The 25,522-nt window shown below is 44.5% G+C and overlaps 1 protein-coding gene and 5 non-coding genes across 6 annotated transcripts; 3 read left to right on the forward strand and 3 right to left on the reverse strand.

The window, feature by feature from the left end:
* The first annotated feature begins 202 nt into the window (after window positions 1-202).
* LOC115458295 (transcription factor HES-7.1-B-like) lies at window positions 203-8,021 on the forward strand. The gene is made up of 3 exons (XM_030188160.1): window positions 203-351; window positions 985-1,080; window positions 7,412-8,021. The coding sequence occupies exons 1-3, from the start codon at window positions 307-309 to the stop codon at window positions 7,907-7,909; spliced, it is 639 nt and encodes a 212-aa protein (XP_030044020.1). The 5' UTR covers window positions 203-306; the 3' UTR covers window positions 7,910-8,021.
* A 6,916-nt stretch (window positions 8,022-14,937) lies between these two features.
* On the forward strand, window positions 14,938-15,019 carry TRNAL-UAG. Its single transcript has one exon. It is a non-coding gene; the product is annotated as a tRNA-Leu (tRNA).
* Window positions 15,020-15,563: 544 nt separating this feature from the next.
* On the reverse strand, window positions 15,564-15,645 carry TRNAS-CGA. Its single transcript has one exon. It is a non-coding gene; the product is annotated as a tRNA-Ser (tRNA).
* Window positions 15,646-20,190: 4,545 nt separating this feature from the next.
* TRNAT-AGU lies at window positions 20,191-20,264 on the reverse strand. The gene has a single exon. It is a non-coding gene; the product is annotated as a tRNA-Thr (tRNA).
* A 952-nt stretch (window positions 20,265-21,216) lies between these two features.
* On the forward strand, window positions 21,217-21,288 carry TRNAA-CGC. Its single transcript has one exon. It is a non-coding gene; the product is annotated as a tRNA-Ala (tRNA).
* Window positions 21,289-21,410: 122 nt separating this feature from the next.
* Window positions 21,411-21,492, reverse strand: TRNAS-UGA. Its single transcript has one exon. It is a non-coding gene; the product is annotated as a tRNA-Ser (tRNA).
* Window positions 21,493-25,522: the final 4,030 nt, after the last annotated feature.

The raw sequence follows: 25,522 nt of genomic DNA on the forward strand, positions 1-25,522 counted from the left end.
ATGAGGAGCCATAATCGATATCACCTGATATAATGGTGGTATTCTGGAAGGATTTCCCTCGCCTCCACAACCCCCCCCCCCCCCCTCCCTCCCCAACACTGATTCTCATTCCTGATTGGGGCCAGCCCAAGGAAGAAAAGGAGGCAGGCCAGGACAACCCCCTCCCCAGCTTTCCATAAAACCAGTCAGACCCACCGTTCCCTGGGACCCCTCTTCCTTTAGCCCATCCTAGCTGGTCATTGACAGATCCTCACTCGGTCTGTACAATCCTGCCTCATTAAAGAAAAAAAAAACTGATCTCCAGCTATGAAAATACCTACCGAGGAGGGAGCATTGAAGAACGTGAAAAAGGTAATTTCTGTGAATAATCAAATGTTTTCTTGTTAGAATAGACAATAATTCATAGTGGGGGTGGGAGTGGGAGTGGGAGTGGGAGTGGGGGTGAGGAGAGAAGACCATCAAGATCAGATCCATACGGTCCAAGCCAGCCAGCTGTACCTAATACATTAGGTGCCTTGCATGATCTTCGATTAACTTGGGTGGGGGGTGGGTGGGGGGGGGGGGCTGCTTATCCTAAATGAACTATATAAAGAAAAATGGATATTACCTCAGTTATCTCATATTAGATCCGTTATCATTGCAGGACGGACGTGTATGATCGTTTGGACTTGTAAAAGCTTTGAGTAATTATTTGGTTTGCTTTAGTATTCCGGATTATTAAAATATGTGTTTTATTACACATTAAAAAAAAAAATCTGGATCGACTGGAAGTCCCTTGTACTCGGACTTTCCTTGTAAGCTCTCCAGGATAGGGACGCCGGAAGCACGTGCTGCATCCTCGGCTCCACGCAAACCCCAGTTTATAGTTATTGGTTGGCGGAGTTGCGTTTATTTTTCTGTTATCTGTTATTATTGTTGATATTCTCTTGATTTCCTCGGCCTTTTTTGCTCTCTCAACTCCCTTCACCCCCTCCTTTTTCCCAGCTTCTGAAACCCCTGGTGGAGAAAAGACGCCGGGATCGGATCAACCAGAACCTGGAGAGGCTGCGGATCCTGTTACTGGAAATTTTGCCGAACGAGGTATTTCTCAAGTTTAAGCTGTAGACCTGACTTAAAACCGCAGCACTGGCTTAAATCAAAGCGACCCAAGTTCTGTAGGTTTTCAGGGTATTTTATTTATTTATTTATTTATTTATTTATTTATTTATTTATTTAACACATTTATACCCCACATTTTCCCTCTAGTTGTAGGCTCAATGTGGCTTACACATAACGGTAGGTAGGCTACAGTTTAAAAAAAAAAGTACAATTCAACAATGTAATAGTAAGATAGTAATCAAATAGGTATCATATAAAACAGCAAAGATAATAAGATAATACAAGATAAAAGGGTCAATGAATTTTGTTGATACCAAGAAGAGGTAATTTAGGTTGAGTCTGGAAGGTAAGCCTTCTTGAACAAGGTGGTCTTCACTAATTTTCTGAAATTCTTCACTAATTTTCTGAAATTTAGATGATTCTGAGTTGATTTTAAGATTTTTGGGTAGTGCGTTCCAAAGTTGTGCGCCTATGAAGGAGACGTTGGATGCCTAGGTAGAGTTGTATTTTAAGCCACTGCAATCTGGATAATGTCAATTTAGGTAGGATCGGGAGAAACTGGAACTGTTTCTGGGTGGCAAATCAACCAGATCTAGCATGTATTCGGGAACTTCTCCGTAAATAATCCTATCAATCAAGGTACTACAGACCTTAAAGGCGATACGTTCCTTAATGGGTATCTTACCTATACGCAGACTTAGCTCGTGTATATCCTGAAGACTGTACAACCTGTGGTATCCCTGGGGAAGTTTGGAAAACCTGGCTTTAAATATCAGCTGTCTTGTTTCTTCTCCTTTTACAATCCGCTTTTTTGCTTCTTCCTAGGTCTCCTCTAGTTTTCTCAGAACATGTTGTTCTAGCGCTTCTCAACCCTGTCCTAAGGCACATCTTAGCCTGTTGGGTTTCCAAGCTTACCATGGCCAATATGCATTAGATATAGTTGTACATATTGAAGACTGATTTTATGCAAATCCAGCTCATGCATATTCTCAGTGCTAATCCTGAAATCCCAATTGGCTATGCAGGGTCTCCATGAGAGGGTGGACAAGCGCTGCCCAGTAACTCATCCACAACTTGTGGCATAGGGAGGGGGAGACATTAAACACCTTACGCTCTTTTGACTATCCCAAATCTCTGGACTAGGCAATTTCTATATCTTTATTAGCACTATGTTCCCCTCGTTCTCTCCTGCTCTCCTCTATCACCCCCCCCCCCCCGCCCCGCCGCCTCATATGTTCTTCTATTTGACAGAAGTTTATTCATCTGACATAGTAGAGGAGTGTGGTAGCCGTGTTAGTCCACTCTTAAGGTTATCAATAGAAATCAAACAAAATAAAACATGGAAAAGAAAATATGATGATACCTTTTTTTATTGGACATAACTTCATCTGACATGAAAGGGGATAGAGGAGGAGGATCTTGTCTCTGTTTCCTTAAGGGTAGGGTTCCCATATGGCTCTAGAAAAAAGGAGTCTAGTTCACTCAGGGGAAAATCACTTTGTATTAGAGTACAATTACTACATACCTTCTTTCCGTGGCCAAGGCGGCTACCCAGGCAAACTCCGCAACAGGATGATCAGAGGCGACCCCCGAGCAATCATTGAATACAGAGACCTAGATGCACCTCAGGATGTTGACTTCTTTTAGAGACTACTACTACTTGCGACACTTTGTACCATAGTCTGTTTTATCTCTGTAATACTTTGTACCATACCTTGTAAGCCGCACTGAACCTGCTAACGAGCGGGGTATAAATGCTATAAATAAATATTACAAAAGTACTCCAATGTTACTTAACATCAACTTTTAATAAATAATAATAATATGCACATGTACTATCCACAGCCTAAGGAAATCATATTAGGTTGTGGATAGTACATGTGCATATATTTTATTAAAAGTTGATGTTAAGTAACATTGGAGTACTTTTGTAATAGTAGGTATCCAGAAATCCACTAGCAACATTCCATGTAGAAGTCGGCCCTTGCAGATCACCAATGTGGCCACGCAGGCTTCTGCTTCTGTGAGTCTGATGTCCTGCACATACTCACAGAAACAGAAGCCTGCGCAGCCTTGTACATGGAATGTTGCTATTCCAATAGTAGCAACATTCCATGTAGAATCTCCAATAGTATCTATTTTATTTTTGTTACATTTGTACCCTGCGCTTTCCCACTCATGGCAGGCTCAATGCGGCTTACATGGGGCAATGGAGGGTTAAGTGACTTGCCCAGAGTCACAAGGAGCTGCCTGTGCCTGAAGTGGGAATCGAACTCAGTTCCTCAGGACCAAAGTCCACCACCCTAACCACTAGGCCACTCCTCCACTGTTGCTACTATTTGAGATTCTACATGGAATGTTGCTATTCCACTAGAAGTCGGCCCTTGCAGATCACCAATGTGGCTGCGCAGGCTTCTACATGGAATGTTGCTAGTGGAATAGCAACATTCCATGTAGAATCTCCAATAGTAGCAACATTCCATGTAGAATCTCCAATAGTATCTATTTTATTTTTGTTACATTTGTACCCTGCGCTTTCCCACTCATGGCAGGCTCAATGCGGCTTACATGGGGCAACGGAGGGTTAAGTGACTTGCCCAGAGTCACAAGGAGCTGCCTGTGCCTGAAGTGGGAATCGAACTCCGTTCCTCAGTTCCCCAGGACCAAAGTCCACCACCCTAACCACTAGGCCACTCCTCCACTGTTGCTACTATTTGAGATTCTACATGGAATGTTGCTATTCCACTAGAAGTCGGCCCTTGCAGATCACCAATGTGGCCGCGCAGGCTTCTGCTTCTGTGAGTCTGATGTCCTGCACATACAGACTCACAGAAACAGAAGCCTGCGCACCCTTCTACATGGAATGTTGCTAGTGGAATAGCAACATTCCATGTAGAATCTCCAATAGTAGCAACATTCCATGTAGAATCTCCAATAGAATCTATTTTATTTTTGTTACATTTGTACCCTGCACTTTCCCACTCATGGCAGGCTCAATGCGGCTTACATGGGGCAATGGAAGGTTAAGTGACTTGCCCAGAGTCACAAGGAGCTGCCTGTGCCTGAAGTGGGAATCGAACTCAGTTCCCCAGGACCAAAGTCCACCACCCTAACCACTAGGCCCCTGAGTCAACAAAATAAAACATTTCTGAGAAAAACAATGCTTAATGTGTTTTAATATTTTCAGGTTATATTAAAATAAAAATCGAGTGAGTTAATTTATTTAATTGGCCCCTCGTGGTAAGATGAGAATCTATGAAATATGTGAGAGTCAGAGTGTCATTTTTGATTTGATACCGCAATCAGTAGGATGGATAACAGCTGCTGGAGAAATGGGGGGGGGGGGGGGAGAGGCTGGAAGGATGGATTTTATAGGCCTGGAGCATGATTTCTTGTTCTTTCTGGGGGTAGAGAATGGGGGATCATAAGTCTACATTACTCGCAACTTGTATTTGTTCACACCGGAAGCGGTTAACGCCGATTACGGTACTATGTAAGCCACATTGAGCCTGCAAAGAAGTGGGAAAAATGTGGGATACAGATGCAACAAATACATATCATGCCCAAAATTCCCAAAGATGGCTCCAATGGAAAAACTTTGCCATTCAATACAGGCAAATTTAAAGGACCAGACCAGATGAGCTTTGTTTTTGGCTACCCAACCCAAGAACAACAGGATTGCAATTGGGGGGGGGGGGGGGCTTATGGCCTTGAGGGAAGAATCAAAAGGGAGTGTAATAACATGATATCATCCGCAGAAGTATAATAACTTAAGAGAACTCATCCCTCCACCAGTTCCCAAAGGCTGCCATAACTAGGTTAAGCAGGATGGGAGATAGTGGGGGAAACTCTTGAGAGGGAGCACACCTCATATAGAATTGACCTCTTAGATTTTAAGCCCTCTCTGCACAGGGAAATATCTAACGCACCTTGAGCAATCACTAAAAATGGAGTGAGACAAATTTCATCCCAGATTTCTGAGATTCCTTGGAAAAGAAAATAAGATGATACCTTTTTTATTGGTCATAACTTAATACATTTCTTGATTAGCTTTCGAAGGTTGCCCTTCTTCCTCAGATCGGAAATAAGCAAATGTGCTAGCTGACAGTGTATATAAGTGAAAACATTCAAGCATTACTATGACAGTAAAATAGATACCATTGGAGATTCTACATGGAATGTTGCTACTATTGGAGATTCTACATGGAATGTTGCTATTCCACTAGCAACATTCCATGTAGAAGGCTGCGCAGGCTGCTGTTTCTGTGAGTCTGACGTCCTGCACGTACGTGCAGGACGTCAGACTCACAGAAGCAGAAGCCTGCGCGGCAACATAGGTGATCCGCAAGGGCCGACTTCTACATGGAATGTTGTTAGTGGAATAGCAACATTCCATGTAGAATCTATAGAAATCAAACAAAATAAAACATGGAAAATAAAATAAGATGATACCTTTTTTATTGGACATAACTTAATACATTTCTTGATTAGCTTTCGAAGGTTGCCCTTCTTCGTCAGATCGGAAATAAGCAAATGTGCTAGCTGACAGTGTATATAAGTGAAAACATTCAAGCATTACTATGACAGTAAAATAGATACCATTGGAGATTCTACATGGAATGTTGCTACTATTGGACATTCTACATGGAATGTTGCTATTCCACTAGCAACATTCCATGTAGAAGGCTGCGCAGGCTTCTGTTTCTGTGAGTCTGACGTCCTGCACGTACGTGCAGGACGTCAGACTCACAGAAGCAGAAGCCTGCGCGGCCACATTGCTGATCTACAAGGGCCGACTTCTACATGGAATGTTGCTAGTGGAATAGCAACATTCCATGTAGAATCTATAGAAATCAAACAAAATAAAACATGGAAAAGAAAATAAGATGATACCTTTTTTATTGGACATAACTTAATACATTTTTTGATTAGCTTTCGAAGGTTGCCCTTCTTCCTCAGATGGGAAATAAGCAAATGTGCTAGTTGACAGTGTATATAAGTGAAAACATTCAAGCATTACTATGACAGTAAAATAGATACCATTGGAGATTCTACATGGAATGTTGCTACTATTGGACATTCTACATGGAATGTTGCTATTCCACTAGCAACATTCCATGTAGAAGGCTGCGCAGGCTTCTGTTTCTGTGAGTCTGACGTCCTGCACGTACGTGCAGGACGTCAGACTCACAGAAGCAGAAGCCTGCGCGGCCACATTGCTGATCTACAAGGGCCGACTTCTACATGGAATGTTGCTAGTGGAATAGCAACATTCCATGTAGAATCTATAGAAATCAAACAAAATAAAACATGGAAAAGAAAATAAGATGATACCTTTTTTATTGGACATAACTTAATACATTTTTTGATTAGCTTTCGAAGGTTGCCCTTCTTCCTCAGATGGGAAATAAGCAAATGTGCTAGCTGACAGTGTATATAAGTGAAAACATTCAAGCATTACTATGACAGTAAAATAGATACCATTGGAGATTCTACATGGAATGTTGCTACTATTGGAGATTCTACATGGAATGTTGCTATTCCACTAGCAACATTCCATGTAGAAGGCTGCGCAGGCTTCTGTTTCTGTGAGTCTGACGTCCTGCACGTACGTGCAGGACGTCAGACTCACAGAAGCAGAAGCCTGCGCGGCCACATAGGTGATCCGCAAGGGCCGACTTCTACATGGAATGTTGTTAGTGGAATAGCAACATTCCATGTAGAATCTATAGAAATCAAACAAAATAAAACATGGAAAATAAAATAAGATGATACCTTTTTTATTGGACATAACTTAATACATTTCTTGATTAGCTTTCGAAGGTTGCCCTTCTTCCTCAGATCGGAAATAAGCAAATGTGCTAGCTGACAGTGTATATAAGTGAAAACATTCAAGCATTACTATGACAGTCTGACAGGGTGGGAGGATGGGGGTGGGTCGGAGGTATGCATGGGGACATCAAAGCATATCATTGATATTCTAACAGGGTGGGTGTGGATAGGTGAGGGGAGGGCGACCTTCGAAAGCTAATCAAGAAATGTATTAAGTTATGTCCAATAAAAAAGGTATCATCTTATTTTCTTTTCCATGTTTTATTTTGTTTGATTTCTATTGATAACCTTAAGAGTGGACTAACACGGCTACCACACTCCTCTACTTGAGATTCCTTGTTAATCTCAGGAGGAGATAGATAGATAGAAACAGCAGAGTAAAGTTTTCCAACCCTCTGAGCCTACTTTAAACTCTAAAGATGATTCATCCTTCTTCCCTTTCCCACTTTTTCTTTATCTTCTGTTTTGATTATTCACACAGAAACTGAGGAACCCTAAAGTGGAGAAGGCAGAGATTCTGGAAAGCACCGTCCAGTTTCTGAAAGCACGGAGCCCCAGTGCAGATCACTGGCGGGAATACCAAGCTGGCTACCAGGGATGCTTCCAGAAGGTACTGCACTTTATCCAAGCTAATCCGGACATCTCCTTGGAGAGGAGAGCAGTGTTGGTGGGGTCCTTCTCATCTTTCACCAGCCTGTGCCGCCCTTCCCCAAGCTTGATGGTGGCAGACCTGGTGGAGACTGGTCCAAGCTCCGGACTGAACCCTGTCTCTGCAGCCACAGTCAAGACCCCGGCCCTCACCCAGTCTTCAGCTGCCTCTTCCTCCTCCTCCTCCTCCCGGACCACGGGGCAGAAATCTCCAGACACAGCAGCACAGCTCCCGCCCCCTGCTCCCCTTTCCACCTCAAAGACACAAGAATCCCCAGAAGACAGTGTTCTGCTCAATCAGAACTGCCTAGTCTGGAGACCCTGGTCCTAATAAGCCATATTGGCTGAGACATTCAAGACACAAAAAGGGTGTCAGAAGACTTTAATTTATTTGATTCTTTGCTTGCCAGGAAAACAAATATTTTGTTTCTCTTATTCGTTCCCTTCCCCCACTTGTACAGGATTGTTGTGAATAAAGAATTGTTGTATATTTTGTAATAAAATGCCCAAAAACTTGTTCCCATGGTTTGATCTGGTGTCAGCAGAGGGTCAAAAGAGTGAACAGAAAGAGCAAGGAGAAATGGTGATGGATAAACCGGTCAGAAAATGCCTGACAAGAGGAGGTGCCCCGCCTGTACCAAGGGCGTAGCCAGACAGCAGATGATGGGCGGGCCTAGGCAAGAAGTGGGTGGGCACCAAGTGTTCTCCCCACCCCCACCGAAAAAATATCTCAGCTGGTGGGCAAATGCTTCACTCCACCTTGGCAACCTGCAGCAGGCATGTGCTGAAAACTGAGCATTGGCAGGTACTAGTATCGTGGAGAGCAGCATTTTGGTCACCGTCAGGGGGAAGTCTCCAGCTGGCAGAGCTTGGGATCCCCACCAGCTACCGCTAAACATGTACTACTGTTGGGTGGGCCTGAGCTCTAAGTGGATGGGCCCTGGCCCACCCAGGCCCACCTGTGGCTACGCCACTGGCCTGTACCAAATACATTCTTAATCTCCTAATCAATAAAAAGAGATACAGCAAAGGAAACAGACACAAGAGTGGCGATGGAAGGGAAGGGGTTGGGATCTGATATACCACCTTTCTGTGATTACAATCAAAGTTGTAAATATACAGGTACTTATTTTGTACCTGGGGCAACGGAGGGTTAAGGGGGTCCTTTTACTAAGGTGCCCTGAAAAATGGGCTGCGTTAGTATAGGTGCGGGTTTTGGGCGTGTGCAGATCCATTTTTCAGCGTGCCTGTAAAAAAAGGCCTTTAAAAATTTTTTGGCTGAAAATGGATGTGCGGCAAAATAAAAATTGGCGCGTCCATATTGGGTCTGAGACCTTACCGCCATCCGTTGACTTAGCAGTAAGGTCTCAGGTGTTAACCACGCAGTAATCATCTACGCATGTAGAATGACAATTACTGCCCAGTTTCCGCCCAGGTCATGCAGTAGCAGGACGTCAGACTCACAGAAACAGAACGAAGCCCTGCAGATCGCCTGTAAGTTAGGCCTAACATTGACCACCTGGTGAATGTTAAGGCTTAGTTAAGGACCACCTTTGAAGGTGCTCCTCGCTTGGGTATTCCTTCCCCTAAACTGCGACAGAAATCAGGACCTACCCAACAGCATAACAGAGTGGGTGGGACGGATAAGTAGGACACCTCTGAAAGGCAAGATGGAAGAATCCTGCTCCCAGGAGGCCCCTTCTTTAAAAACCTCTGCCAAACTCCTCCCTGACTGGCAAATGGTAGCAGCCCATTGGGGCTTGCTTCCCGCCACCTCATTTTTAAACATTTCAGTCCCATCAAGGGCTTGAGCAGCCTGCAGCTATGGGCTCTTCCTTGCCCCATGGCCTGTCTCCTCCTCCACCCCGGCCTGGGTGAGCAAGGCCCCTCCTGAAGCCCACTGTAGTCGCCCAGGCCAGTGTCAGGTGAAGCTCACCTCCCCCTGTTAAATTTCAGACAAGCCGGTCGCCCTGCGGAATTCTCTATCCACGCATTTTTGATCAACTATTCATGTATGCAGTTCTCAATTGTTCTTTACCTACTAAACAAAGAAGCCAACTTTTCAAAATGATTTAGGGGTGGGGGGTGGGGAGAGAGAGTACTAAAGACAAATTATTTCTCCTAAAATGCAGTGAAGGAGTCTGCACAACTGCTGAAACACTCACTTCACCCTCATGTATGCACACTAGCATAGATTCAGCTCTACCTTTTCTGTAAGAGCTGGAGGTAGGTTTTCTACAGAGGGCTGCCTTAGCTTGAATACTATGAACTCATGGGCAAATGCATTCCAATTAAAACTCAACACAGAAAAAACACACTGCCTCATCCTCTCATCTCAACACAACACGAACAAATGTACACCTCCATCAACACCCACAAACCTAAACACCCCAGATTACACCCTCCCTATTTCAGACAGCCTGAAAATTCTCGGGGTCACAATTGACCGTAACCTTACACCAGGGGCGTAGCTACTTGGGGCCATGGGGGCCTGGCCCCCCCATAGATTTGGCCCTGGACCCCCCTGCTGATGACCCTCAACCCCCCCTCCCACTGCCAACCTGCCGTCGCCATCTGCTACCTTTGCTGGCGGGGGACCCCAACCCCCGCCAGCCGAGGTCCTCTTCTTCCTTCGTTCTGTTTCTGAGTGCAGGACATCAGACTCAGAAACAGAATGAAGGAAGAAGAGGACCTCGGCTGGTGGGGGTTGGGGTCCCCCACCAGCAAAGGTAGGTGACAGCAACGGCGGGGGAGGATTGGTGGCGGGAGGGGGGTCGACAGGGTCATCGGCAGGGGTGGTCAACTTTGTTGTTGGTGGTGGTGGCAGTGGCGGGGGGCTCGGCAATGGCGAGGAGGTTGGCAATGGCAGGGGGGGTCAGCGGTGCCGGGGGGGCTAAAATGTGCCCCCTCACCTCAGGCTCTGGACCCCCCCCCTCCCGCTGAAGTCTGGCTACGCCCCTGCCTTACACTAGAGAGCCAAGTGAACTCTACAACCAGGAAAATGTTCCACTCAATGTGGAAACTTAAACGCCTGAAACAATTCTTCCCAAGGGAAACTTTCCGTAACCTTACACAATCAATGGTACTAAGCCACTTGGACTACTGCAACGGAATCTATGCGGGATGCAAAGAGCAACTCTTAAAGAAACTTCAGACCGCTCAAAACACAGCAGCCAGACTTATATTTGCAAAAACACGATTCGAAAGCGCCAAACCCCTCCGAGAAAAACTGCACTGGCTTCCAATCAAAGAACGCACAGCTTTCAAAATCTGCACCCTGGTCCATAAAATTATCTATGGTGAAGCCCCTGGATACATGACAGACCTCATAGACCTCCCAACCAGAAATACAACCAGATCTTCACGAACATACTTAAATCTCCACTACCCAAATTGTAAAGGTCTCAAGTATAAATCAATTTATGTATCCATCTTCTCCTACATAAGTACACAATTGTGAAATGCACTACCAAAAGCTGTGAAAACAACGTATGACCATCTTAACTTCCGGAAATCACTAAAGACCTACCTGTTCGAAAAAGCATACCCCACCGACCCAACTTAAGTGCCTAAAACCCCTGCAACACAACGTAACCAAACCTCGTAATGAACACTATATATCTCTCCTTCTCAACTATTCCCAATTGTGTCTGTAACTATGAAACTACTATACTATAACACCACTCTGTATTTGTTCCTCTACCGGAGTTGGCGAACGCCTTCCCGGTGCCACGTAAGCCACATTGAGCCTGCAAATAGGTGGGGAAATGTGGGATACACATGTAACAAATAATAATTATAATCTAATTTTGTAGCTGAGGCAATGGAAGGTTAAGTGAGTGGTCCAGGGACTCTTCTCACCATAGTCCTGACACCCTCTCCTCTCCTCTCCCCTCCCCCAACCTCCTTGTGAAAAGCAGGAGATAGACAAGTTCGAATTTGTTTAATCACTGCACCATGTCAGACCTTTAGACTCATCCCAGTCACCTCTTTCCCTTGAAGCTTTTTTTCCATTTCTTTTTGGGCTGGGTGGGCGGATGGGGTGGGGGAGGCAGTCCAGGCTGGAAGCAGATGCTGCTAATTAAATCTTTCTTTCAAGCTTCTCCTGCTCATCTCCTGCGGTCTATCCGCCTTTTGTTGCCATTTGATTTGCTGATTAAAACCCCTCTACATACCCCCAGCCTCTGATTTTCTTTTTTTTTTTGTAGAAAGTGGGACCTGTCAAGAAAGTTCAACCACAGCCTTCTTAATAAAAAGAGAGCAGCAAGATGCGGTTAAAAGAAGGGGGTGCAGCCTTCCTCCTATCCCTCAAATCCAGATCCTATACTATAGTTACCCCATTACATCAAACTATACAATATCAAATCCTATTAACTTACGTTAGAAAATCATGCCCTATAGAATAATTAATAGCGTATATGCTGTGGCATTTAATTCCTCTAGCACTATACTCTGATCTCCAGAACATATCGGACTAATATACTCTATTAAACCAGGTCATATCACATATTAAACTTTTTATTATGCCTATGCTATAAAATGAGGTATTTAGAAATGGAGAAAAATCATCTTTGGGGATACCATAAGTACATAAGTAATGCCATACTGGGAAAAGATCAAAGGTCCACCGAGCCCAGCATCCTGTTCCCGACAGCGGCCAATCCAGGCCAAGGGCACCTGGCAAGCTTCCCAAACGTACAAACATTCTATACAATCAAGCCATTGTGACATCACTAATGAGGTTGGCTCTTATTGGTGGAATGAGCCACTATGACATCACAATAGGTTAAATCACTGCTCTATGTAATAAAAGTGAGCCAAGTAGAGGACATAAGTACATAAGTAATGCCATACTGGGAAAAGACCAAAGGTCCATCGAACCCAGCATCCTGTTCCGGATAGCGTCCAATCCAGGTCAAGGGCACCTGGCAAGCTACCCAAACGTACAAAAATTTATACAAGTTATTCCCGAAATTGTGGATTTTTCCCAAGTCCATTGAGTAGCAAGGAAAGAAAGGCAGCCTGGCCAACAACTGAACAAAAGTGTAGAAAGTTATCCAAAGCATGGGTCCAGCGGATCCAAAATGACAAGTACAATGAAAAAAAAATACTACATGAAGCAGCACGTCTTAAGGTAGAAATCATGGGATCGGCAAGATCCACCTTTTATGTATTTTTAAAGGAGCACAGATTAATTATATCTATAACGCTTACAAAATGTACACAGCGCTATATAGAGACACACAATAAACAGCCTCAACAGGTGGTGGAGATGAAAACGGTAACGGAATTCAAACATGCGTGGGATAAACATAAAGGAATCCTACTTAGAAGGAATGGATCCTAAGGAGCTTAGCCGAGATTGGGTGGCAGAGCCAGTGGCGGGAGGCGGGGATGGTGCTGGGCAGACTTATACGGTCTGTGCCACAGCCGGTGGTGGGAGGCGGGGATAGTGCTGGGCAGACTTATACGGTCTGTGCCAGAGCCGGTGGTGGGAGGTGGGACTGGTGGTTGGGAGGCGGGGATAGTGCTGGGCAGACTTATACGGTCTGTGCCAGAGCCGGTGGTCGGAGGCGGGGCTGGTGGTTGGGAGGCGGGGCTAGTGCTGGGCAGACTTATACGGTCTGTGCCAGAGCCGGTGGTGGGAGGCAGGGATAGTGCTGGGCAGACTTATATGGTCTGTGCCAGAGCCGGTGGTGGGAGGCGGGGCTGGTGCTGGGCAGACTTATATGGTCTGTGCCAGAGCCGGTGGTGGGAGGTGGGTCTGGTGGTTGGGAGGCGGGGATAGTGCTGGGCAGACTTATACGGTCTGTGCCCTGAAAAGGACAGGTACAAATCAAGGTAAGATATACTCAAAAAGTAGCACATATGAGTTTATCTTGTTGGGCAGACTGGATGGACCCTGCAGGTCTTTTTCTGCCGTCATCTACTATGTTACTATGTTACAATCAAGGAAGGGGACTTGATATACGGCCTTTCTCTGGTTATAATCAAAGCAATTTATATATTACACGCAGGTACTTATTTGTACCTGGGTGATGGTGGGTTAAGTGACTCACCCAGAGTCACAAGGTGGTGCAGTAGGAATCAAAATCCACTGTTCTAACCACTTGGCTACTCCTCCACTCCAATTGGGGATGTCATCTGCCCTTGCTCTGGTCCCCACCACAGTGAGGCCCAACCCTCCAGCCACTTTTCTATTCCCATGCAGCAAGGCCCAACAGGAGTTCACCATACACCACCTCGAAAAAGGGGGGGGGTCTGCTCATCCCCCCCATTAACTGAGGCAGTTCTGCAGTTTTCTGACCATTCCTCCTACAAGCCTCCTACCAAGTGACCAGCAGAAGAATAAGGAGGGGGTCCCTGAAGTGTCAACTCCAGTTCAGCTAAATTTAAGGGACAGATACCGTTAAATTCACAACTGGCGAAGGAGCCAGAACTTTGGGCAGATTGGGGAGTCTGGTCCGTAAGCGGGGTTCAGGGTAGGACGAGGTCTGCCCGCAGCTGGGGTTGCCTGCAAGAGGTTACCTATGAAGAGAAGACAGCTTAAGGAGGTCCAGACCTGGTGGCAACAGGGTGCATCAGGAGGAAAATCAGCCTTGGCTTCAGGATAGGCATGAAGAGGTTGTGCCTATATGTGTAGCCCTGGGAAGGAGCTGTTCCTTGTGAATACTCCTGAAAGGCGTAAGGGAAAGATTTTTCCCCATAGTGATTGAAGTCTGACCTTGAGTTATAGGAGCATCTACAGTATTTCGTGGACTGAGTTGAGCCATAGTTGAAACAAAAGTTTGCAAGTTGTTAGTGCTGCAAATAAAGTTCAAGTTATCATTAAGCCTCCTGGAGTGTTGCCTGGTTCCTGGACTGAAGAGTTGAATGGAACCCAGAATTAGATAAGTATCTATCAAAGACCCCCAACTGTTACTGCAGACCATTACCCAACCCAGCTTGGCTGCAAAAGGGAATGGGAGAAATTGTGGATAGGGCATGGCCTGAGAGTGAGTATAGAAGCTGTGGAACTGAAACAGTGTGAGAGTGTTTTTCTGTGTCTGGATCTGGCACTAACCGGAGGGGGGGGGGAGAGACTTGGGTTACATTACCTATAGAAAAAGACTATCCCATAGCATTATTACCGCTGCCCCCAAATAGCTTCTTATTGGAGAAGATGCATCTTTGTCCTTTGAAACTAGAAAAGGCTGATTTCCAAATATCATCAGATTCATAACTGGTCAAATAATGCAAAGAAAGGAAGCAAGAAATTAAGGGATATAAGAAAATAAAAATGGTATAATATTATGGCAGGTTAGACTATTCTTATATTATTTTCTGTGACAATAAGAACGAATAAAGAAGTTGCAAGGAGGTAGCGTGGCCGAGCGGTCTAAGGCGCTGGATTTAGGCTCCAGTCTCTCCGGAGGCGTGGGTTCGAATCCCACCGCTGCCAAACGTGGTTTTTAATCATTTCTTCAGTTGGCTTTTCAGTCAATTAAAAAAAATTAAGGTCGCAAGGGGAACCCCAAACCATAAATACAAAGATTTCTGAGTCTAATTTCCCTTTCCGTGCAAAGAAATGAACACAAGAGGTCTGTAATTTCAATAGTCTTGAAAAAAAAAAAAACCTCCCATGTGGTGTCTCAGACTAGAAAAAAAAATTGACAACTATATACTCATATTTGTTTTCATTCAGGATTCATTTGTATATTCTTAAAGTCTAAGGATGTTTATTCATAGAAATTAAATCCAAGCTTGCCTCTGGTATTTTGCAGATATGCAAAACGCAGCGATCCACAGAACAGAGATCTGTAGAAATTGTTCACTAATTGTGGCTCTGTATCTTTTCATTTTTATGCAATCAGACTATATAAAAAAAGAGCCTCATACATATTAAAGTCGCACGGGAGTATTTAATTATCTTTCCCTAGGTGGAAGAACAGCTATTTTATAAGGAAATGCTTGTTATTTCTAAAGATACGAATAAGGAATGGATGCGCTGCGAGCAGGATTCGAACCTGCGCGGGGATACCCCATTGGATTTCGAGTCCAACACCTTAACCACTCGGTCATCGCAGCCACGTTGGTAAAGCTTTCCACGACAGTCTCTATTTTGGGTTCACAAACGATTTTGATGCTCTATTTAGAAGACTAGAGTCTGCAATTGCCTTGCTCTGGAGGGTAAAATCCAAGCGACAGGCGGGTCGTAAAGAAGAGGGTCTGCCTCTTCCACAAGATGAAAGATATTAAAACACAGTAAACCATCCAGCGGAGCTATTCTGCCTCACCATGGCTCTCCTGTAACAAAACTGATGTAAAGATCCACGGTAAAATACAGAAAATAATGTATTAAACTAATAATATACGAATCTGTGCAGGGTTAGAATTCTATACTAATCCCCAAAATTACTCTGCTAGTTTTAACATGGTTTTTGTCACATTGGCCCCAGGCACTCCCTCCCTCTGCTGTTACAGCTGCCATCGGTAGGAGGGACAAGCACCAGAGCTGCACCTCTAGCCATTGGGGGCAGTAGCATCAGAGAAGTAGCACACTACTCCTAAAAGCAGCAGCAGTAAGTGACACAGTTGTGAATCCACCTTCCTGCCCCAAGTTCACTAGGGAACAGCCCCCATCCCCATTCAGAGGCTGCCTGCAATCAAAGCTAGAGGATCCCTCCCTGTCTCCTTATCATCATCTACATGGCAGTCAAAACTGATCCTGGATTCCTGACTAGGTCAACACTTTTCCTATCCTCCATCTGCTCTCCCAGGCTCATCCTTGGCTTTCCATATTTCAATGTTAAAATCAACCTGCTGCAAGTCTCAGGCTAAAACCTTTAATGCATCAGGTAGTCATATCAGTGCAGGAATGTCTGTGCAAACAATGCATAATCTGTGGCACACTGGAGACCCCTGAGCCTCATTTTCAAAATGGCTACTGAGACTTACTGCGGTAGCCTCGTGGGTCTCTGCAGTCATTTTTAAAACATGGTGCTGCCGGGCAGAGTAGCAGCAGCAGCAGGAGGCAGGAAAGAGTGCCCTGAAGAAGCCACTAGACCACCAGGGCTTTTCAAGGTATGACCGGGAAGGGCCTACTGAGGTTTGGGGAGGGGAGAGCCTCTGGGGCCTTGGGTACTGCCCAGTTGCCCAAAGGGTCAGTCTGCTCCTGGGCACGGGGGTACTCCACGGCTAGCTTGGGGAAACATTGACCTAGAGTACCAGAATTTTGGGAGACAGCCAGTAGACTGGGTTAACCAGGTGGAGTAGCATGATTGGCCAAGTAACATGAGTGCTTATCCCATGGCTGCATAGTTTGAATGTGCTCACAGCAGCAATTAATTCAGGTTCGGCGGTAGGGATGGCAGGACAGGCATAAGACTGATTTGCCTAGGGTGCCTGTATCCCTGCACCACCCCGGTTTGTTGTTTAAAACCCATGGGCAGCCTTGATTCACTATGCTTTTTCTCTAGCTCTGTGTCTAGGAGAAAATGACCTTGACTCAGCTTTTACATTTTTTCCACTTTTCACTGTCTCAGTCACCGCTAAGTGTATTACTTTGGCAACCTATGAAAAATGGTTATGCCAAGACAGTTTTCTGAACCTGAAGCACCATACCAAGCTCCCTTGTTTTGGCACTGTGAGCCAATGGGTTGCATGTTAAGAGGGGAAAGTTTCCCTTAGAGGGTGAAGGGGGATTAGCTAAGTTAATTAAAGGGAATAGGGGATTTTGTATTAGTAACAAGAATAATGCCCAATGAGATATTCATCAGAAGGAGTCATCCCATTGTCCTGCACATCAAAGAGCTCCAGAGGTCACTGCATATTATACCCGGGGTGCAGTGCTACATATTAGAAACGGAGGGCAAACGTTTCTGAAAAGAGCAAACTGTATATATACTGTTCATCTCTAAATCCCCGAGCATCCTATTACAGACTTTATCCTAAGAAACCTGTCTCTCTTACAAACACTGTGGCTTCGACCAAAGAAATCAGTATAATAGCTCTTATTAAGAGGGAAGGGAAGGGTCACACTGCATGCTTAATTTCTGAAGTTACCCCCTCCCCAACAGCTGTCATGTCCCCCCCCCCCCCCCCATTTCATATCACTTCCTGCCCTGTGTTTCAAGGGGTGATTGAACTAGGTACAGGATGTAATTCTATCCTCCTCCCACCCCCTCACTGTTGATTAATGAAAGGGGAGAGGGGGTGTTAAGACCCCTTGTATTTAAAGCAGGGGATTAGGTGCAGCGCCAGCACCCTTTCAGCGGGCACCCCTTTCCTCTTGGCTGCTCACCAGATCTAAGCTGTTTTAATTCTCTTTGTTGGGAACAGTTTAAAGGGGTTCCAGTAATATAATAAATATTCCTGAATAAACAGCTGGGGGATAGGAGCAGTCTGGGGCGGGCGGAAAAGGAGGGGGGAGTATGGCGAGAGCTCTTCAACCTCCCCCCCCCCCCACCAAGACATCCCAAATTGTATTTATTGGTGCAATTAAACTGCAGAAATCTGAGCAGATTACTAGTGGCAGTCATACAAGTATTAACCCATTCCATTTTTTTCACCACTTAAATTATTATGTTAAATACAAATCAACGTATGCATCCAGCTTCTCCTACATAAGCACACAACTATGGAACGCACTATACCAAATGTTATAAAAACAATGCATGACCTAACAATCTTCCGAAAACTACTGAAAACCAACCTGTTCAAAAAAGCCCTAGTATCCTGTCTGCTTTTTTGACTAATGCTGCACACTGAAGATTTCCAGTTTTGTTGCAGACCAGTTCAGCTATGGAAAGGCACAGGGGACTTGTAGGTGAAAGTGAACAGAAGTAGCATAAATATATTAGTTGATTTTCTTTTAAAATAAGCTGAGGCATTAAAGTGACATGTTTGCTTGGCATCCTTGAATCTAATTATCATAAAACAGATATTTTCTTGTATTAGTATGTCTTTCTTATAACATTGCCAGAATTCGCCCTTTCCTTTCTGAACACGCTATCAGAACCCTCATCACCTCTGGCTTAGACTACTGCAACTTGCTTCTCTCAGGTCTTCCACTCAGCCATCTTTCTCCTCTTCAATCTGTTCAAAACTCTGCCGCATGACTAATATTTCACCAAAGTCGTTATGCCCATATCAGCCCTCTCCTGAAATCGCTTCACTGGCTCCCTATCCGTTTCCGTATACAATTCTTATTGACCTATAAGTGCATTCACTCTGCAGCCCCTCACTACCTCTCCACCCTCATCTCTCCCTACACTCCTTCCCTAAAACTCCGTTCACTGGGCAAATCTTTCCTAATTGCACCCTTCTCCCCCATCGCTAACTCCAGACTCCGCTCCTTCTATCTCGCCGCACCATATGCCTGGAATAGGCTTCCTGAGCCACTACGGCTAGCTCTATCCCTGGTTGCCTTCAAATCCGGACTAAAGGCCTACATGTTTGATGCTGCTTTCCACTCCTGACTTGTAACTTTTATCTTATCCTTATGTGTCCTTCTGTCTGTCCTTCCTTTCTCCTTTTTTGGTCCTGTCTGTTTGTCCTGATTTAGATTGTAAGCTCTTTTGAGCAGGGACTCTGTCTTCTTCATGTTCAATTGTAAAGCGCTGCGTACGACTGGTAGTGCTATAGAAGTTATTTATAGTAGTAGTTTATAGTAGTACTTTTTCCCTTTGCAGCCAGGATATAAACCTAGAAAGATTTTAAAACCAAGGGTGCTCCTCCTGCTTACAAGAGATTTGCCAAAATAGCTGTCCAATGTGAAACCGATTCCTATGATGTATTAAGAAAAATGTTGAGTAAGCACTTCAAAAGAATATTACACCTAAATGAGTACTACAATCTCATTTAGGTGGTTGGGGGGCAGGTATAGTGCTGGGCACACTTATACGGTCTGTGCCAGAGCCAGTGGTGGGAAGCGGGACTGGTGGTTGGGAGGCGGGGATAGTGCTGGGCAGATTTATACGGTCTGTGCCAGAGCTGGTGGTTGGGAGGCCAGGATAGAGCTGGGCAGACTTATATGGTCTGACCAGAGCCAGTGGTGGGAGGCGGGGATAGTGCTGGGCAGACTTATACGGTCTGAGCCAGTGGTGGGAGGCGGGGCTAGTGGTTGGGAGGCGGGGATAGTGCTGGGCAGACTTATACAGTCTGTGCCCTGAAGAGCACAGGTACAAATCAAGATATACACAAAAAGTAGCACATATGAGTTATCTTGTTGGGCAGACTGGATGGACCGTGCAGGTCTTTTTCTGCCGTCATCTACTATGTTACTATGTAAATAGGACTTTGTCTAACAAAAAGAGAAAAAGGATTTTCTTCTTCTTTGAAAACAGACCTGTTTCCAGATATCACACCAGTTAAATCTGAGGCCTAAAGGAAGAGACCAATAGAACATCAGTTTATAACAGATACATTTTCCTGTCTTATAATGCTTTTCTTGCATGCCACAATGAATGTTGGGAAGAAAGTTCTACTCCCCCAGAGAGCTCATTAAAAAAACACCCCAGCAGATGTAGACTTTAGGCATTTCTACATTTCAACTAAAAAAAGAATACCTTAACCATAAACACCTTAGAGGGAAGTGAGGAGGATTTTTAAAGTAGAATGAGAAAAATTAAAAGGCACCGCTGGGATTCGAACCCAGGATCTCCTGTTTACTAGACAGGCGCTTTAACCAACTAAGCCACGGCGCCTCTTAAAGGTGCACCTCCTTTCCACATTTTTATAACAGGAAAATAGGACAGGTGCTTTAATCTATAGCCAAAAAAATATTGCAGCAATTAAAAAAAAATGCAATGAAATGTGTGGTGCAAATGAATTTGCAAATTCCTACTCGCATCTGCCAGCTGGTTAAAAGGGTATCTTGATGGTTTTATTTTTGGAACACATAATTAAACATACAAAAATATAAGTGTGAATTTGTGTGTAGATTATCATATATTCCTTGGTTACTGCATATATTAGTCCTATGTGCATCGTACAATAATCATACTTCATTCCTTTATCAAAGAGAGCGATTCTGGATTTTAAGGTCAAGAGAGGTCTGAAAAACAGCCAAAACTATATTGTTAGCCCAATTAAAAAAGGGGGGCTCAGCTCACCCACAATTTGGTCAGCTTTAATTGCACATTAGCATTGCAAAACTACTGCTCCTTGTAATCTTGGGCAAATCACTTAACCTTCCATTACCCCAGGTACAAACTGGGACAGAGAAATATCCAGTGTACCTGAATGTAACTCACCTTGAGCTACTACTGAAAAAGGTGTGAGCAAAATAATAATAATATGTTTTGAGCTGAATGTGATAACATTGGGTGGGGAGAGTTGGTACATGGTTCACTCCTAGCAGCCATAGTGGACGGGGTGAATGAGCATGAGAGTTAGGAAACTGATGCTCAGTGGAGCAAAACCCATCATATCTTCTTTGAAATGCTTTCCAAATCATTCTTCAGGTTTACTGTAACCCCAGATGCACAGATATATCTCCGGGGCACACTACCACCCAGAAGGCAACCGTCCCCAACCTTTTGTGAGTTATTCATTATTTTTGAACAGGACACAAATAACAAAGACCCAGAAATTGGAATCACCTTTTTTTTATGAATAGCAGTTGGACTTCACATTTGTCCTCATACGTGAGCAGTTGGGGATGTAGCTCAGTGGTAGAGCGCGTGCTTCGCATGCACGAGGTCCCGGGTTCAATCCCTGGTATCTCCAGAAGATACGTTTTGCTGCTAAGACAACAAACCATGGGCTCAGTAGGGCCCCTTATTGTTATTGTTTCTCGCTTTCTTGTCGAAATTAAAGAACTACCTTAAGGAGCAAAATTGAAACCTGAACGCTGTGAGCAGGATTCGAACCTGCGCGGGAAGAACCCATTGGATTTCAAGTCCAACGCCTTAACCACTCGGCCATCACAGCTCTACTGCAATGGCCCTATAAGTGTTCCTTCAAGATGACAATGAGCATAAATTGATGTATGGGAAAATTGATTAGTTAGTTAAGTGTATATATCTCCCAGCAAATAACTAAAAAATATATTACATAGAAAATGAACCACCTAGTATGTGGCAGATAACAACCAGTGTATACGTTTCAAAGGAGAAAACAAAATTCTCATCTAATGTTAGGATTTAAAGTGTAGGTAAATGCTAAGACTTTGATAGAAGGCTAAGGATAAACGTACAGTTCAGACTCTGTTAACCACATCACTAGAGCTGCTAAATTACCCAATTCCAGGATGGGGGAAATATTTAGCCACTCCTGGTTTTGGAATTTTCATCCCAAAAGAGTGTGGCAGTTGTAATCTCTGATCCCATTTGAATCAGTCCAGGTTAACTTTGCAGCTCTGCCTCACTCAGGGCTTTTTTTGAGGGGGTACTTGGGGGTACTGAGTGCCGGCACCGTTTCCATTGTCCGCTAAAATTGACCCATGGACCCCCAAGTTTTAATGAAAGAGCTCAGGCTCTACACACCAATTCTGCCTTGTCATAGATTCTGTGATTGGTTGTAGGGGGCCTGGCTATTGTGGGATGGGTCCCTCTGAGATCACCCTGCCCCTGGAGTGGCCTTGTATTTGAGTACCGGCACCTTTTTTGCTAGGAAAAATGCACTGGCCTCACTATTCAGATCACAAGCAGCAGATGCTTATCTGAAGGTACAGTTACCAGAAGATGGGGAGGGGAGGGCATGGGGGGCTACCTGTTCATATCCATCCATTCTTAGCTAAATGAAAAGGGGTTCTGTGCAGAAGCTAACCCTGCCTTGAGTTAGACACCAAAAGACAGCATATGAAACCAGTAGCGTAGCCAGATGCAGTATTCTGGGTGGGCCTGAGCCCAAACTGGATGGGCATACAATTCCCCCCCCCCCTCGTGCTTTCTGTCCCTGCCCTGCATACAATCTCCTACCCCCCCCCCCCCCGCATGCACTTTCTGCACCTGCCCCACACCAAAGACCCCAAAAAATAGAATAAATGCCTGAACTGGTGGGGGATCCTCAAGCCTCACCAGCTGAATATGTCCTCCTGCAGCCAGAACCAGTGATTTTCCTACCTGCTACAGCCAGTGGCACTTTCCACCCATTGCTGCCGTGCTGGCTTCTTTTCAGGTATGTGCAAAAAACAAGTATAAGCACGAGGTGGGGGGTTGGTACTGTGGCATTGGATGGAAAGCGCTGCCAGCCGATGCAGGACATCTTCAGCTAGCGGGGCTTGAGGATCCCCGCTAGCCATAAGGGTGTCAGAATTTTTGGGTGGGCCCGAGCTGAAACTGGGTGAGCCCAGGCCCACCCATGGCTATGCCCCTGTGAAACTCAGTGATAGTGAAGAGATGAGCAATTCCACAGATGGGAGCCTATACATGCTATTCTGCTCAGGCAAGCGCTGATTGCCCTTAGCACCGTGTTCTCTCCTGGATTACAGCATAAGTACTGCACTGGTTCTATTTGCAAATAATTTGTTTACTGCATGGGCACGCAGAAATTTGGCATTGCATTTGCATCATTTACTTATTTGGTGCATTTGTATCCCACTTTTTCTCACCTATTTGCAGACTCAATGTGGCTTACAATAATACATCTCATGGCAAGCGCTAATCAAGAGTAGATAAACAATTAGTTACATAGAGAACAGTGTAACGTAATGGATATAATCAATTCACAAAATAAATAAATAAATTAGGAAGCTGAGCGCTAAACCATCCATGCACAGTTCTAACACAAGATGCGGCATGGTCTCTGTAGGTACCAGAGCTGCAGATCTTTATCTTATCTGCATAAATGTGGTGGTCAGAAATCCTCCTGCACCAGGAAGTTTGTGCAAGTCTTGCCTTCTTACTGTATAAGCCCTTCAGCAGATACACAAATTCACAGGGCTAGTTATTTGTTCACCAATTCAGAACATCTTCTTACAAACCTTTTCTTCTTGCAAACCTTTAAAATCTATATAAATAATTCTCACCTGGAACATTCTGAAGCTCACTCTGTGGGAGGGAAACACTGAAACCCTGCAGTGTTGGTAGGCTAGGCTGTCAGCAACACTCACTCTCACTCATGCACCACTCACTGTCAGTCATAGACCCGCCCTCGGCCCCGCCCCATCCGCAAATAATTCACAACCCCAACGTTCTAAATGAAGCCACCACCAGAAGTTGAGGCGTCGCGATAGCCCCTTTACCCATGAGTGTTTGCCCCGCCCTCGTGTCACTACGTGATGATGACGAGGGCGGAGCACTGACACTCGACGAAACGCCAACCTCCAACGTTCGATTGTGCCTGGGACCGCACGCAGAGGAACTTGAACACAAAATCATTGAAGAAGCAACGCCGCGAAGGCCAGCACAGGACTTCGGCTGACGGGGGTTGGGGTCCCCCGACAGCACAGGTACTGGACGGTGGCGGAGGGACAGTTTTCGCCGTGAAGGGGGGCCGACTGGGTTGTGGAAGGGGGGGGGAAATGGAGGATGGCAGAGTTTGGAACAGCGAGGGAGGGTGGGGGATGGCCTTGCTAGCGCCCGTTTCCTTCCCTTTTGAAACGGGCATTTTTTACTAGTATCTAATAATCTCCAGACTCTGATCTCTCCGGTATATTGAGACCAGTGCCGGTGCTCTTCATTCATTGAAAACTTTGATACTCATGTTTGTCTTGATGACGCTCAGTTACATTGAAATGACAAAAAAAAAAAGTAAAATGATAGTATTTGTCTTGATTTATATTATCAGAATGTTTATAATGGAATGAATGATACAATTACCCTAAATCTAGTGACTGGAAAGCTAAAACTGAAGGATGTATCCAGCCAAGAACCATGACATTGGCTCTTATATGTCCTGTTAATTTCTTTCTGATACAACACTCAACTCAAAAGTGTGACTGTCATAACTATTAATATCTCCTATTTCCTTTCTGCATTACTCATTTCTCTTTAGCTATAATCAAAGACTGTGTGTGTGAATAGAGTAAAAATAAATGTCCTGAAGACAGACCCTGATTTCAATAGCAAATGATTTTGTTTTATTTTTAGCATCTTACAAAATTTACTAAAAGAAACTTCGAGTAACAAAAAGGGCAATAAAAAAATGTACAAGTGTAACTAATCCAACAAACTCTCAACCTTTCTACCACATCAACAAGAGAATGTGCATAGAAAAACATAAAAACACAGCCTATCAGCTAAAAATGATGCTAATGGGACCCAAATTCCCTTCCCCATCCATAGTTCTCCATACTCCATCGTAATTCCATCAGTGGTCACCAAAGACACATAAGACCATAAGCATTGCCATACTGGGACAGGCCGAAGGTCCATCAAGCCCAGTATCCTGTTTCCAACAGTGGCCAATCCAGGTCACATATACCTGGCAAGACTCCAAAACAGTACAATACATTTTTATGCTGCATATCCTAGAAACAAGCAGTTGATTTTCCCTAAGTCCATCTTAGTAATGGCATTCAAACTTTTCTTTTAGGAAGTTAGCCAAACCTTTTTTTAAAGCCCGCTAAGCTAACTGCTTTTACCACATTCTCTGGCAACGAATCCCAGCGTTTAATTACACACTTATTCCCTGTATAGGAAATAAAAATAAGTAAACAAACAAACACACACCCGCACACACCAGACATGTTAGATGGTATTATGCAAGTTCTCTGTCTCCGCCAAAAGGTCAAATCATGAGTCAGACCTTATACTTGGCCTTAGCCTAGCAGAATAAGAAGTTCCCAAATGTCCTTGACTCTTGAAAAGAAATTCCTCAACAACCCTAGCCTAGTAGTTAGAACACCATGCTAGGAAAGCAGAGACACCCAGTTCTTTTTTTGTTTTCAAATCTTTTGTACTCAGTTTTTGAACAGATACATCTCTCCGAGTCAAGAGCATTACATGGTCATTAACAGTAAACAAAACAGAAAATGAGGTCATATCTAAAAGGAAAGAAGGCACATATAAAATCCAAA

Source organism: Microcaecilia unicolor, chromosome 14, assembly GCF_901765095.1.
Source record: "Microcaecilia unicolor chromosome 14, aMicUni1.1, whole genome shotgun sequence".
Classification (NCBI taxonomy): Eukaryota; Metazoa; Chordata; class Amphibia; order Gymnophiona; family Siphonopidae; genus Microcaecilia; species Microcaecilia unicolor.

Bases quoted from the DNA above. Each gene is read 5' to 3' on its own strand.
- LOC115458295 (XM_030188160.1), top strand. From the start codon at position 307: ATGAAAATACCTACCGAGGAGGGAGCATTGAAGAACGTGAAAAAG. The intron at 352-984 runs GTAATTTCTGTG...CCTTTTTCCCAG, and splicing joins CATTGAAGAACGTGAAAAAG to CTTCTGAAACCCCTGGTGGA. The intron at 1,081-7,411 runs GTATTTCTCAAG...TTATTCACACAG, and splicing joins TGGAAATTTTGCCGAACGAG to AAACTGAGGAACCCTAAAGT.